This window comes from Lathyrus oleraceus, chromosome 5 (genome assembly GCF_024323335.1).
Source record: "Lathyrus oleraceus cultivar Zhongwan6 chromosome 5, CAAS_Psat_ZW6_1.0, whole genome shotgun sequence".
Classification (NCBI taxonomy): Eukaryota; Viridiplantae; Streptophyta; class Magnoliopsida; order Fabales; family Fabaceae; genus Lathyrus; species Lathyrus oleraceus.
This window is the reverse complement of record NC_066583.1, coordinates 632576818-632590631: the sequence shown is the minus strand read 5'-3', so window position 1 is coordinate 632590631 and position 13814 is coordinate 632576818. Positions and strand designations below refer to the sequence as shown.

Genomic DNA, 13814 nt, shown 5'->3' with positions numbered 1-13814 from the left:
CCACTAGGAGACTACACTAGACTCCAAGCACTAGCTCCTATTCAACTCACTGCTCGTTACCTGAAAAATAGGTGTAAGGGTGAGTTCCTCAATCAATATAATAAGCATTATACAACATTATGTAATGTTAAGTAACTAACGCATCAAATCACTCTAACCAGACTACACACTCAATAACGGCAGTATCAATTCAAACATCATATTCAATACCAATACAACTCATATTCATACTCAATATCAATACAAACACACGTATAATATTGGAATACATCCATTCATATTATACGCCATACACATATTATGCAATGAGACTCCATGCATGCGGTACCGACTATTTGTGAACATATAGTTCACCTCACCGTCCAAATCCAGGCACGGCTACCAAGTCCAACTAGTCCCACTCATTTGAGACCTAGTGACTCACTCACTAATTCCTCACCACGAGAATTAGCTACCACCCCTCAAGGGCTATGCTATGCACGCTAATTCACCTAGCATGCAAACATCGACAACAATCCATAATGACTAACTCACTAATTCCTCACAATGGGAATTAGCTACCACCATAAAGGCCACAATATGCATGCTAATCACCTAGCCATGCTACATCATCAACAACAATTCAAGAATAGACATATGCTCACACTCTAAGCCATAAAACAGTCTATTCACAAGTGCACACATAACTGATACATTCACAGCATCATGCATACCATCACACATCATCAGTATATTATCACATAAGCATATCATATCATGCCACATAATCAAAAACAGTATTAGCACACTCTACTAATGCCTATACTACTCAAGACCCAACAAAACAACAACAACATTACCACGATATCACATCTGGGAGTTTAAAAAGCGAAATCTGCCCTTCAAACTGATATGGCGAACGCCATTAGGCTAATGGCGAACGCCATTAGCGTTACACGCTCTCATTCTGGAAAAACTGTCTGTCAAACTGATATGGCGAACGCCATTAGGCTAATGGCGAACGCCATTAGCGTTAAACGCTCTTATTCTGAAAAAAAACCCAAACGGCGAACGCCGAAGGCATAATGGCGAACGTCATTTGGCTGTTATGTGCATAGATGTTAATTTCTACGAATTCCCTTTCAATTATCATCTAATTTCATTCATCCACTGGCTGTTATGTGCATAGATGTTAAATTTCTACGAATTCCCTTTCAATTATCATCTAATTTCATTCATCCACTGGCTCACAAATTCATCATACAACAATCCAATCAGAGATAAAACAATGGTTATCACTACCCAGTACATATTATCATATAATACCCTTTAACCGATGATAAACCCCCCTTACCTGAGTTAATCCGGCAAATCTCAAGCTTCAAGCTCTTCTCTTCTCCAACCTTCTTCCTCTTGCTCTGCCTTTGCCCTTTTCCTCTTTCACGATCGCTTCTCTGTTTTTCACGTAAAAACCTTTTTACTCCAAAATGGGACTTTTTCCTTAATTCCAACTTATATATATTTTCCAATAAATAATTATCCCAATAATTATTATTCCAAAATAATAGTAATAATAATCCCAAATTCCAATTATTCAATTAAATTAATAAAAAAAATATTAATTTAAATTAAATAATTATCTTATTTTAATTGGGGTGTTACATCACACACAAAGGACGGATTGATGAGAGATAGAATAATTAAGGAATACCGTAATGTATGGTGCCCTTAAGTAGAATACGAAATATGGTAAGGTACCAAATACTTAAGTGATTTTGGCATATTATGAGATATGGGCCAAAATACACTTAAGTGGGCTTTTTGGCTTGAAGCCCACACAAGTGGTTCTATAAATAGAACTCTTGTGCAGAAGCATTGTATGGGAATACAACACAACTGAAGAGTTGGAATTTCGTATCTCTCTTTCTCTCACTCAAAGCCTTCATTCATAACAGCTAGCACTGCGATTGAAGGAATCCGTTCGTGTGGACTGAGTAGAGACGTTGTCATCGTTCAATGTTCGTGATCGCCCCGTGGATTTGTATCCAAGGTTTTGATCGTTACAAGAGATCTGCACCAAAGGTTTGAATCGCCACAAGAGGTAACGATTCTATCACTGATCATGCCCATTCGTAAGGATCACTAAATGGAGAAAATTTTAAATTCCGCTGCGCCTTGGATGGAAATTCTCCTTCAGGCGCTTGATAAATTGATTCAAATGATGGTGCTTGAAGATTAGTTAAGTGATGGTGCTATGATATGACCAAATGATGGTGCTTAGTGCTTGAAATTCAAGATGTGTTGATCAAAATAAAGTCAGAGGTTCATCTAATAAGGTAATTAAGAGGATGTGTTTTGAAGATCAAGTTATGTTGATCTAGTTGAGAAAGATCTTGTTTCGAAGATCAGGATATGGGATTAAGTGTGCTTGGAGATCAAGTTACCAAAGTAATTAAGAGGATAAATGTTCTATGGAAGCTTCTGCCATTCCTGAAGAAGTTGTCCAAGAAACTACTACTTTAGATGCCCTAAATACTGGGGAAACGGGTATAAATATGAATTTAGTCTCTAAGGATGATTTTGATTGCACAACCCTTAGCCATATTTCTTCAACTCCCTCACCAAATCAATCCCCAAAACACACATCATTCCCTATCGATAAACCCTCTAATGCTCAGAATTAGTTAACTGTATTTTCTGCTTTTGAATAACCAACACCCCTAAACACAATGCTTGAACCTCCTATGGATGTTTCTAGTGGGAAAAGTACATCATCTAGCTCTGAGCTAGAGTGTGACACATAAGGGTTTGAAGCTCATCTTAACCTAAAATCTTCAAAACTTTATCCTGATATTATCAATCTTATCCTTGCTATTCCAATCCAAGTCTTCTCTCCATTAGTCCAATCCTCTCACCAAACATGTTCTACTCCTGAAACAGAACATGTAATCCGTCTCCAACTAGAAATCACCCTTCTTTGATGGAGAACTCATTTTTTGCTAGAAAAAGAAGAAGAGTTTGATGAAAATATAAGAAGTATGTCATTGATAGTGTGCTTGTATAAAGGAAGTTGCGTGTCTCGAACGTTGCAATAAGAAGATGAAACATCTGCTCATTTAATGCTTGCAATGATGACTTTTGATGGTTGATATTCTTGAATGATGTGTGACATATCGAGAAAAACAATTGTTCAACCATTTTTAGCCGCTTCTTAGTATTGGAAAGTGTAAAGGTTATTCATACTATGTTTTATCAAAACTAATTTTTCCCATATATTTGTTAGTATTATTTAATACTTTTGTCCTCTTCTTTGCTGACCTGTCTTAACTTACTTTTTGTTAATGATAAAATAGAGAGAAAATTATGGGAATATTTAAAAAGGTTAAAAATATTTTTTTAATGCTTTTAATTAATCTTGAGTCCTAATTATTTAATTATTTCGATATTAATTTCTTCTGAATATTTTTATATCAAAATGAGAGATTTAATTAACATAGGTAGGACTTAAGAGGAGCTTACAAATCTCAACTTAAGAACTATCAAACTAAAGTAAGAGCTTACAAACCTTAACCTAAGGTCTGTCAAACTCAAGGGGAGCTTACAAACCTCAGACCCTGATGTTAGAATCTATTAATTAAATTAAAAGATAAAAAGTAACATAGAAAAGGACTAAGGTGGAGTTTACAAACCTCAACCTAAGGACTGTTAGATTCACATGGAGCTTACAAAACCTCATACCCTGATATTAGACTCTGTTAAGATTATCAATAACCATTATTCTTAAGTACATCTGTTGTTCATCATAAAAAATGGGGAGATTGTCGAAACAAAATTTGTTTATGCCCTTAAAAGGTTTTGATGATAACAATGTATTTAAGAACAATATGGTTTGATAATATTTTGTTTAAGTGTGCAGAGTCACAAGCATAGAAATAATCTTGATTGTTAGCATATGTCAAGAAGCAATGTTTGCCTAATTCTAATTGATCAGAATTGGAAGTAGTTTATCAACATCTGAACGCATCAGACTCTGAAGGTTCAGACTCTGGTCTCAAGACTCAGCTTCTGATGACATGCCGGACTCTGAAAGGCTAAAGGGATTTTGTTTCGTATATTGTACAAAAGCAGTATTGTCTTATCAAAGCCCCAAATTTATGGATAAAGTCAACTAGGATTTTTTTTGCAAGGTTCAAGAAATTGATATGTGATATTTTCAGTTTGTTCAACCTTTTGGTAGATACCTAGAACTTCGAAACATGCTAAGAGTAATGCTATTATTCAGCGGACAAAGCTTCAGACCAGATGCTAGTCTCCAACGTCTCGCTTGGCATACTTCTTCACTAAGTTTGCTCGTTATGTTTAAACCCCCTAACGACTCTTTCTCAATCTCTATAAAAGGGAGCTGAAAATTCAAAGGAAGGTTACAACATCACAACACATTTGAAAGATTTTAAAGCATAACTCTGAGCTGTTATTTCTTGTAACTGTTATTGCCTAAAGATCTTAAGATTTATTATCTTAGTCTATCTTAGAAATCTTAAGAGGTTGTAAAATCTTTGTGATTGTTGCACAACTGTTATACTTCTAATTGTGTATCAAAGGATAGTAGTTATCTTTTCTACTAAAATTTTGTTTAAAGTAGAGGAAGTCTCTTGCCTGCATGCTTGAGCAAGGAAGTCTCTTTCTAGGTTGATTGAGCAAGGAAGTCTCTTATTTGCAGATTTGAGCATAAGTCTCTTTCTAGGTTGATTAAGCAAGAACGTCTCTTGTCTGGGGACTTAAGCAAAAGTCTCTTTCTAGGTTGATTGAGCATTGAAGTCTCTTGTAAGTGTGCTTGAGAAATTTGTAGCTTGTTTGATTATAGTGAAAAACTCTTGTTGAGGCAAGGGGACCGAACTACTCTCAGTTGAGGAGAGGAACCTGGATAATCTTTGTGTGTTGCTTGCATTTACTTTTGAACATTATATTTCCGTTATTGTGTTTACTTCTGATATCAGAGTCTGAACTTTGTTAAGAATCTAAACTTTCTTGTTCAGAATTGAAATCAATTTTTAGGTATACATAATTCAACCCCCTCCCCTCTATTCTTGTGCATTTTTCTCACCTTCATAGTTGTTAAAGTGCATATCCTCGACAACCAAGAGGTCAAGATACACTCTGAACGACTTTATCGCCTGGTTCCCTCTGGGCGGGAAAAATGCAAAAGCACACGACATATCCTCAATATAAGTCGGTACACACGACTAGCCAGAGATGCGCGAGAAGTGCTGGAGGATCCAAGCCTGAAAAGTATTGGAACACACGAATCATCAGTAAGGGCGTTTCAAAAATGTAATGAAAATGACACACAGACACTAAAAGACCAATAACTATTATCATTAGTAGTGTGATGTTGCTTGTCATCTGCTTCGTCTTCCACCTACAATCCTCTGATAACTTCGAATACAAGTAGACCAAACAAGTGACCCCCTGGTTGTACTCATGGATTCACTCAAAGTCCTCGAAGTACCGTAGGTAGGAAACATCCATATAAGTGGCACTCCTGTCCATAAAAATCACAATGCCAACCAAATATAGCAGGTATGCTCTCATAGCATACGCTCTATGGACCCCGACTTGCTCATCATCACCTCTATCATGCTCTACTTTTATGATCTCATTTGTATATACCTTTTTCAGGAATTCAAACCTAGCATGAGCCCCTCTGATTTTTTTTCAACTCCCTCATGGCATCCTCTAGGTCAACTCCCAGATAGTCTACCATCAACTTGAGTACCTCGTCTTTGATAATCCTCCCATGATCTAGAAGTTCCCCCTAATCAAAAGATGCAGTAAACGCGACATATCGTTGAGTGTTATAGACATCTCACCAAGTGGTGAATGAAGTGATGACGTCTTAGTATGCCATCTCTCCATGAATGCATTCATCCTATGGTTGATCGTAACATAACCGGTCTTGCACAAGTCCTTCATCCCATATATGGACAAAGCATCCTGAAACCACTTGTCATTAGGCTGAGGCAAACCATTATTCTTTCGCCCATGGTTAATGAATTTCAGTAGATCACAGTCTTGCAGAAAAATAAATTTATGTCAAAAATTTGTAATATAATAATAAACGTAATTTAAAAGGAATGAATCCAACTAATTTTACCTCTCCATCCTAGATATGTTTGGAAATATGGTATGGGTACAGAGGAAACAATGACAACTCTGCAGGGCCCCCTCCAAATGCTTGAGGTGGCACTGACTCATCAACCTCAGTAGCCTGAGATGACCCTGACTTAGCAGCCTCATCAGCCTAAGGTGGCACTGACTCATCAGCATGAGGTTCTTCTGGTACCTGGAGTGGCACTGATGCCTCAGGTAGCTCCAATGACTCGGGTACCTCTAGTGTCTGAATAGGTGAAACATGTCGCTTACGGGAAGTTGAAGGCAGTGATGCGTCAGTAGGTGACACTTGTCTCCTACGGGAAGAAGAAGATGGAGAAAAATGAGCCCCCATAAGTCAATGCCCCGCATGAACCGGGCTAGAGTGAACATGACCCTCAGAAACCTGACTTTTCTCCTTCCAGACTGATGCATGTTGTGCAATTCTCTCGTGCCTAAGTCTATCGTCTCTATCAGCTGTAATGCCTGTAAGTAAACCAGACAAATGTCATACAATTACTACAAGAAATTCTATAAGCAAGAAAAAAATAGACAGATAAATTACGAAGATGCATCTCCGGTTAATGGAAATCCAAACATTGAAAAATTCCGAAGATACATCTTCGGAATTTCCTGCAACTTTCAGCTTTGTCGATGGCGGTGATGCAGTCCACCAAACATGTTGTTTTTAACAATCTTCGTTTAATGCTTTGATCGTTGTTTTTAACAATCAAACACATTTTTCAATATGTATAAACTATCATTCATGCAAAAACTATTTATTTCTTAACCTAACCATCAATTTCTACTCATTTATACAAAATTAAAAAAAAAAATACAAAAATAAAAAACTTACAAATTACTCCTTCCGTCCCAGAATGAGTGACCCAATTGGAATAAAATAGTGTCTCAAAATGAATGACTCATTTCAACTTCCAATGCAAATTTTCCAATTTTTATCCTTTAATTAATATTATTTTAATTATTCTCAATACATGATAAGGGTAGTTTAATAAAAATATCATTCTTTCTCTTTCATTTATTCATTTTTCTTAATTTGTGTGAAATGGTCAACTGGGTCACTCATTGTGGGACGGAGGGAGTAAGAGTTTACTTCAATGTTGAATGATGTCTCTGATGACTTGATGTTGATGGAAGAGTTTTTGAACTTGATTGATTGATTTTGAGAGAATGTGAGTTGAGAGAGTTTGAGAAAAAATTTAGACTATTTTTTTAAAAGCGAGGAAGGAGAAAGGTTCTGACGCGTTTTAGAACCAATATCGTCTGAAGATGCATCTCCGTAATATTTACGAATCTACGTTTCCGAAATTTTTTAACGTTAAACCATAATTCTATTTACTCAGGATGCATCCGAAGATTTATCTCTGGAAACTGAAGTCATTTTTGTATTTTCACGTGGTATTCTAATAATACATATGATGCATTAAAAAATTTCCTTTTATTAAAGACTCAATGTTTAAAATAAGAATAGAATTCTAAATTTTGAGACAGTATAGTGAAATCAAATTTATTTATTTATATTTTAAAAAGTCAAACTAAACATGTTATTTTAATCTTTAGATTAAATTACTTTATACTAGTACCTCAAAATGGATCCAAACAAAGTCACAAACACCTAATTCACCAATTTATAACTTTAAAGATCCAATCTCTTATATGAAATTCAGTCCTTGATAATGATAGTAACATCACGAGAATGATTCTTACACAAATGTTATATTATAATAAGGCAAGTGCTTTTCTCTACTATGGAGATTGTCCAATGGTCTGAGTTTGAGGTGGAGAAGAAGAAGCACAACACTTGCTGCAACAAGTTCCAGGTGGTGGTGGAGTGCAACACACACACTGAATACATATCACCTTATTAACTGCACACCAAAATAAACTTGATGAGTTACTTATTTATCATAGAAAATAAAAATTCATATAATGAGGCCATCATCCATTCAAAGTTTCAAACTGGACTCAGGGTGCTTTACCTGCTACTAAATCGCGTGCAGCATCGCATGGTAAAGTTGCAGAAAGAGCCATGGCAAAGATGAAAACTGTCATCAAAGTAAACTTCAAAGAATTGGTTGCCATTGCTACAAACAATACAAGAGAGCACTATGAATGCGAGATAGGTTATTGTTATTGGAATGATCAGATTTGAATGCAGTGAACATGTATATATACAAATAAATATTAGTTTAGTTGCCATAAGGTTTGAATAGTTGATGTTTGAATTCCAAGTTCATACTATTTATATAAAAATATAATAAGAACACTCTCTTTTCAACGAATCTGATCGAAGGCATAGTTAATAGACGGCTTATTTGGAGTTGCCAAATGTCATATGCTGGTCCAAAGTTGAATAAGTTGGTCTTTGAAAAAATTGTCTTTTAATTTAACGTAATGAAAATACTTTTGACTTAACATCAACAAGCTTCCTTGATAAGTACTATATAGTGATTAAAAATAGGCCTAATGCCAACATTTTCAAAATTTTGGTTCACCAATTTTGACAAGCAATAAAATATGGCAAAGAAAAGTACAGCACAATACAGATATCTCAATTGGGAAGCTTCTGATGGTAAAAATAAATAAAGGGTGAAAGGATTTAATATGCAGAAGAATTTGACTAATAGAACTCATATGAAGATTAAAATGAATAGCGTCATTGAATAGTTAAGCTGAATCAATACTAACATCTTGTATCAGATTGAATGTGTAACAAGTTTTCAAGTTCAGATATGGCAGGACACTTCGTACTTTTATTGTTTCGACTCTCTTTGATTTTACCTTTCATTGTTCATGCTCAGGACAACCAATCAGGTTTGGAAGTCTCATCTCATAGCATTAGCATTAGTATGAAATCACATGTAATTTGTGAGATACGGATAATCATGCTTCGTGTTCTTAGAACTTTGTTTTACCCTTTTGCAGGATTCGTTAGTATTGACTGTGGACTAGTGGATGAACCAAGCTACAGAGATGAAACTACTTCCATCTATTACACTTGGGATGTTAATTTCACAGATACTGGTGTAAGCCGCAGCATATCGTCTAAACACAAGGCTTCCCTTGAAAGACAGTTCTGGAATGTTAGAAGCTTCCCAGAAGGAACCAGGAATTGCTACACCCTTTTTGTTTCACAAGGAAGTAGCAAGAAATACTTAGTCAGGGCCAGTTTTGCGTATGGTAATTATGATGGAAAAGTCTCTCTTCCTGAATTTGATATTTACCTTGGAGCCAAACGGTGGGAATCCGTGGTGTTCGAGGATTCATTGAGTGTAATAACTAAGGAAATAATTTATGCTGCTTCCTCGGATTATGTTCATGTTTGTTTGTTCAATACTGGAAAGGGTACACCTTTTATTTCAGTTTTAGAGGTTAGAGTTCTTAACAGTGATGCTTATCTTGTTAACTCTTTGGAGCTTTTGGCAAGATTTGATGTAGGCTCACAGGGTGGTTCAAAAATCAGGTGAGTCATGTCAAAATGATGCATGATTTTTTTTATACTACAATTTTTAGTATAATGCTCGCTTATACGTAACACGAATTGCTTTTCCAAAGATATCCAGATGATATTTATGACAGAATATGGACACCATATAACTCAATTGACTGGAAAAAGATACATACTTCGCTCACCGTACACCCACCTTCGTTCAATTTCTTACCGCTACCACCCTCCGCTGTCATGAGAACAACATCAGTTCCAGAAAATGACAGCGACAATGTAGAGTTTTACTTCCTTCCCAAGTATAATGCTTCCAGATATTACGTGTATTTGTACTTCGCTGAAATCCAGAAACTCAAGGAAAATCAAATTAGAGAGTTCAACATTTTTGTAAATGGGAAGCTTTTAAATAATGATCCAGTCAACCCTTTGTACCTGCAGAGCATGTATTATGTATCAGTTATAAGTGAAAATAAGTTGGAACTTTGGTTTAATAAGACTAGTAGATCAACTCTTCCACCACTCTTTAATGCGATCGAGATATACATGACAAAGGACTTCTTACAATCAGAAACATATCAAACAGACGGTATGTAATGTAGTTAGATACACTGATTTTGTTCTCAAATTTCAACTTAAGAGTTATTTCATGACCTTGCAAATCATTATTTACATGCATTATTCTGATAATCTTATTATTATTCACAGTACCATGTTTAATGTTTTCTCCTGACCAAGTTTTGTTTATGATAACAGTTGATGCTATCCTCAATGTGAAGTCAATTTATGATATCAAGAGAAACTGGAAGGGAGATCCTTGTGCTCCTGTGTCTTTTTTGTGGGATGGTCTAAACTGCAGCTATGTTGGATCTAATTCACCAAGGATCATATACTTGTAAGTTATAGGTATAGGTATAGTTTTAACTTCACCTTTATAGTATAATCTTCAGTTCAATGATATTAACGAACCTTCATAATCATGTCTTTAGGAACTTAACTTCTAGCGGCTTAATTGGAACTATAGCTCCTGCCATATCCAATCTAAAGTCAATAGAATATTTGTAAGTTCTTCAATCTATGATATTCAAGTAGCAAGCTATATGAATTATCACAAATATGAAGCCAGTTCCTAAAGTTTTGAGTAAAAACAGTTTGTTCAAATTTTAGGGACTTGTCAAATAACAGCTTGACTGGGGCTGTGCCTGATTTCCTATCTCAGCTGCGCTTCTTGCGAGTTTTGTAAGTCAGATATCTTCACTTCGGTAAAGTTCTAGAGTAGTGAAAGCTTTAACAAGGCTAGGTTCACCTAAATGAACTTGATATTTCAATTAACTTTAATGCTTCAGTTGTTTAAAATATCATGGTAAGAATGCGTGTATAAATCGTAATTTTAGTTATTTATTCATTGAAGAAATCTGGAAGGAAATAAGCTATCAGGAGCAATTCCAGTAGAACTTCTTGTGCATCCAAAGAATAGTGTGCTCAAATTCAAGTATGTTCCATTCAAGTTTTACTTTTTAGTAGTACTCTTTTTCTTTTATGATTCATTTTCCATGCCACTGCATTTTTATATTACAGAAGTGTATGGTGTCGGAGACAAATGTCAAATACATAACATTATTTATTTCTTACTGTAAATGCTAGTTTTGGTGGAAATCCAAATCTTTGCTCCTCAGGTTCATGCAACAAGAGGAATGGAAATAATGTTGTGGTTCCATTAGTAGCATCACTCGGAGGTGCTTTCGTGATACTAGCAGTAGCAATGATTTGTTTTCGCATATACTACAAGAGACACCAAAGTACTTGTTGTTTTTACTCTATTGACTACGCTCACCGTGTATCAAAATTGGACTCAAATATAAATACTGCAACGATGAATGGTACGTTTTCTTTCGTTTTGATAATGAATGTGTTTGTTTCGTCCCAGCTTCCCATTTGCTGAGCAAGGTGGGTGCTTATTCAAGAATAAAGCGGGAACTAGAGTCAAAGAAACAAGAGTTCACCTATGAAGAAGTATTAAACATTACCAGAAACTTTGAAAAGGTTGTCGGAAAAGGAGCATCTGGAACAGTCTACCATGGCTGGATTGATGATGATACTGAGGTAGCTGTCAAAATGCTATCTTCCTCATCAGCTCAAGCATATCTGCAATTTCAAGCAGAGGTAGTATGATTAACTAACTTGCAAATTTCATCATGCCTGTGCGTGTGTGTGTGTGTAAATATAGTTAACAAGTTCTATCCTTTTGTGATTCACAGGCCAAACTTTCTGCTATAGTTCATCATAAATACTTGACTGGTCTTATAGGGTATTGTGATGATGGCACCAACGTGGCTCTAATCTATGAGTACATGGCTAATGGAGACTTAGCCAACCACTTGTCAGGTATTGTTTATATGATCATGTCACTCTAAACCAAAACATTGATATGTCATTTTCTTTTTTGGTTAAGCTTGTTTCATGAATGCAGATAAAACCGAAAATATATTGAGTTGGAATCAGCGACTTCAAATTGCAGTAGATGCTGCAGAAGGTGAATATTTTGGTCATTAGTTTCATGATTTTCATCAATCAAAATATAGCTCATAAAGAGTTAGTACATTTTATGAAGCAAAAATTAACTTCACTTCAACGTTCGATCGACTGTAGGATTGGAGTATCTGCATCATGGCTGCAATCCACCAATTGTTCACAGAGATGTTAAATCTAAAAACATCTTGCTTAATGAAAAACTCCAGGGTAAATTAGCTGATTTCGGGTTGTCGAAGATTTTTCCTAATGAAGGTGACACTCATGTCTTCACGGTTGTTGCTGGCACGCCAGGATACCTTGATCCAGAGTAAGTTCTTATTATCTATTTCTTTAAATATAAGCTTCATTTTTAAGTTGAAAGTTTTATTTTGCAGGTACAATAGACTAAACAAGCTGAGAGAAAAAAGTGATGTTTTCAGTTTCGGGGTAGTTTTGCTTGAGATAATTACAGGACAACCTGCCATAACCAAAACTGAAGAGAAAATCCATATTATTCAATGGGTTGGTTCATTGCTGGTGGAAAGAGAGGTAAAGGATATTGTAGATTCTAGATTACAAGGAGAATTTGATATTTCCTCTGCAAAGAAAGTTTTGGATATTGCAATGGCTTGTGTTGCACCAACTTCTATCAATAGGCCAATGATGAAGCATGTAGTTATGGAACTGAAACAATGTTTGGAAAACAAGATTACTCGTCCGTGTGATTCAAATTATACTCATGAGAATGAGACCTTATCCAGCACCTTAAATTCTGTTTCCTTTGATAGAATTAGTGGTGAGAGCTCTCTAGCGAGGTAATAATTTAATTAGGACTAGAATGAGACACGCGTATTTGTGCAAGTTAAAGAATTTTTTTGTATGTTATTATATAAAGAACTTGAAATTGCAAATAAATAAAATTATCAAAGCTCGGAAAACAAAAAATAACTATGAGGAATTTAACCTGGTTCGAATTAGAGCAATGTATCTAATCTATATCTATGAAAGTCATTATTATTGATGATCCACATCTCTTTAGTGAGTAGTCGGTCTCTCACAATTTAGTTATATATTATATTATCTTCGGAATGAACACAAAATAGTGAAAAATGAAAGCAGATTGGATCAAATAAATTATCAAATAGGAACAAATCTTTTCATTACGTGTGATTGCGGTTACATTTGAAGACTTCTATAATTACACAAATCAAAGCAAAATCTTCCTACACAAAATCAATCAAACTTAATATTCTAACCTAATTCTAAATAAACCCTAAAATTATAATAAATGATTCAGTCACGGTTCACAAATATTATAACTTTAAATTGTTGTTCTTCACACGGAAGAACAACAACCACTAAACCCTAAAATCTTAGGCCTCCAAACATGAAGTCCGGCCGATACTCCAAGGCATATCTAGTAGTCACAAACAAAAACAAGCAAAACTTAAAAAATGAAGAAAAAGTAAGAAGGAAAGAATAAAAGAAGAGAAAGTAGAAAAAAGAACACTTCACCTTTTTGGTATCGAAGAAGATCTCCTCTCTTTAGGTTGGTTGTCCATTTTTTTTATTGTTGAATCCCTGTTTATCACTGCATGCATTTAGGATTTCGATTTGTTTGTAGTTGTGTTTTGTTTGATTGATGGTTGTGATATGATTTAGGGCAGTTGGATTGAGGATGAGTTCGATTTGGGTTTAGACAGAGAAATAT

The 13814-nt window shown here is 35.3% G+C and overlaps 1 protein-coding gene across 5 annotated transcripts; it reads left to right on the top strand.

Moving 5' to 3' along the window:
- Positions 1-8519: 8519 nt before the first annotated feature.
- LOC127087401 (putative leucine-rich repeat receptor-like protein kinase At2g19210) lies at positions 8520-13072 on the top strand. 5 transcript variants are annotated; one of them, XM_051028287.1, is made up of 13 exons: positions 8520-8964; positions 9076-9613; positions 9706-10181; positions 10349-10487; positions 10582-10653; positions 10760-10831; positions 11004-11084; positions 11237-11391; positions 11520-11755; positions 11851-11977; positions 12063-12125; positions 12242-12431; positions 12479-12576. In XM_051028287.1, exons 1-13 carry the CDS (start codon positions 8856-8858, stop codon positions 12480-12482), a joined length of 2262 nt encoding a protein of 753 aa, XP_050884244.1. In that variant the 5' UTR covers positions 8520-8855; the 3' UTR covers positions 12483-12576. The 5 variants fall into 5 exon arrangements, with proteins under 5 accessions (XP_050884244.1, XP_050884241.1, XP_050884245.1 ...); XM_051028285.1 differs by having other exon boundaries at positions 8522-8964; positions 11237-11328; positions 12499-13071; XM_051028284.1 differs by having other exon boundaries at positions 8520-9613; positions 12499-13072.
- Positions 13073-13814: the final 742 nt, after the last annotated feature.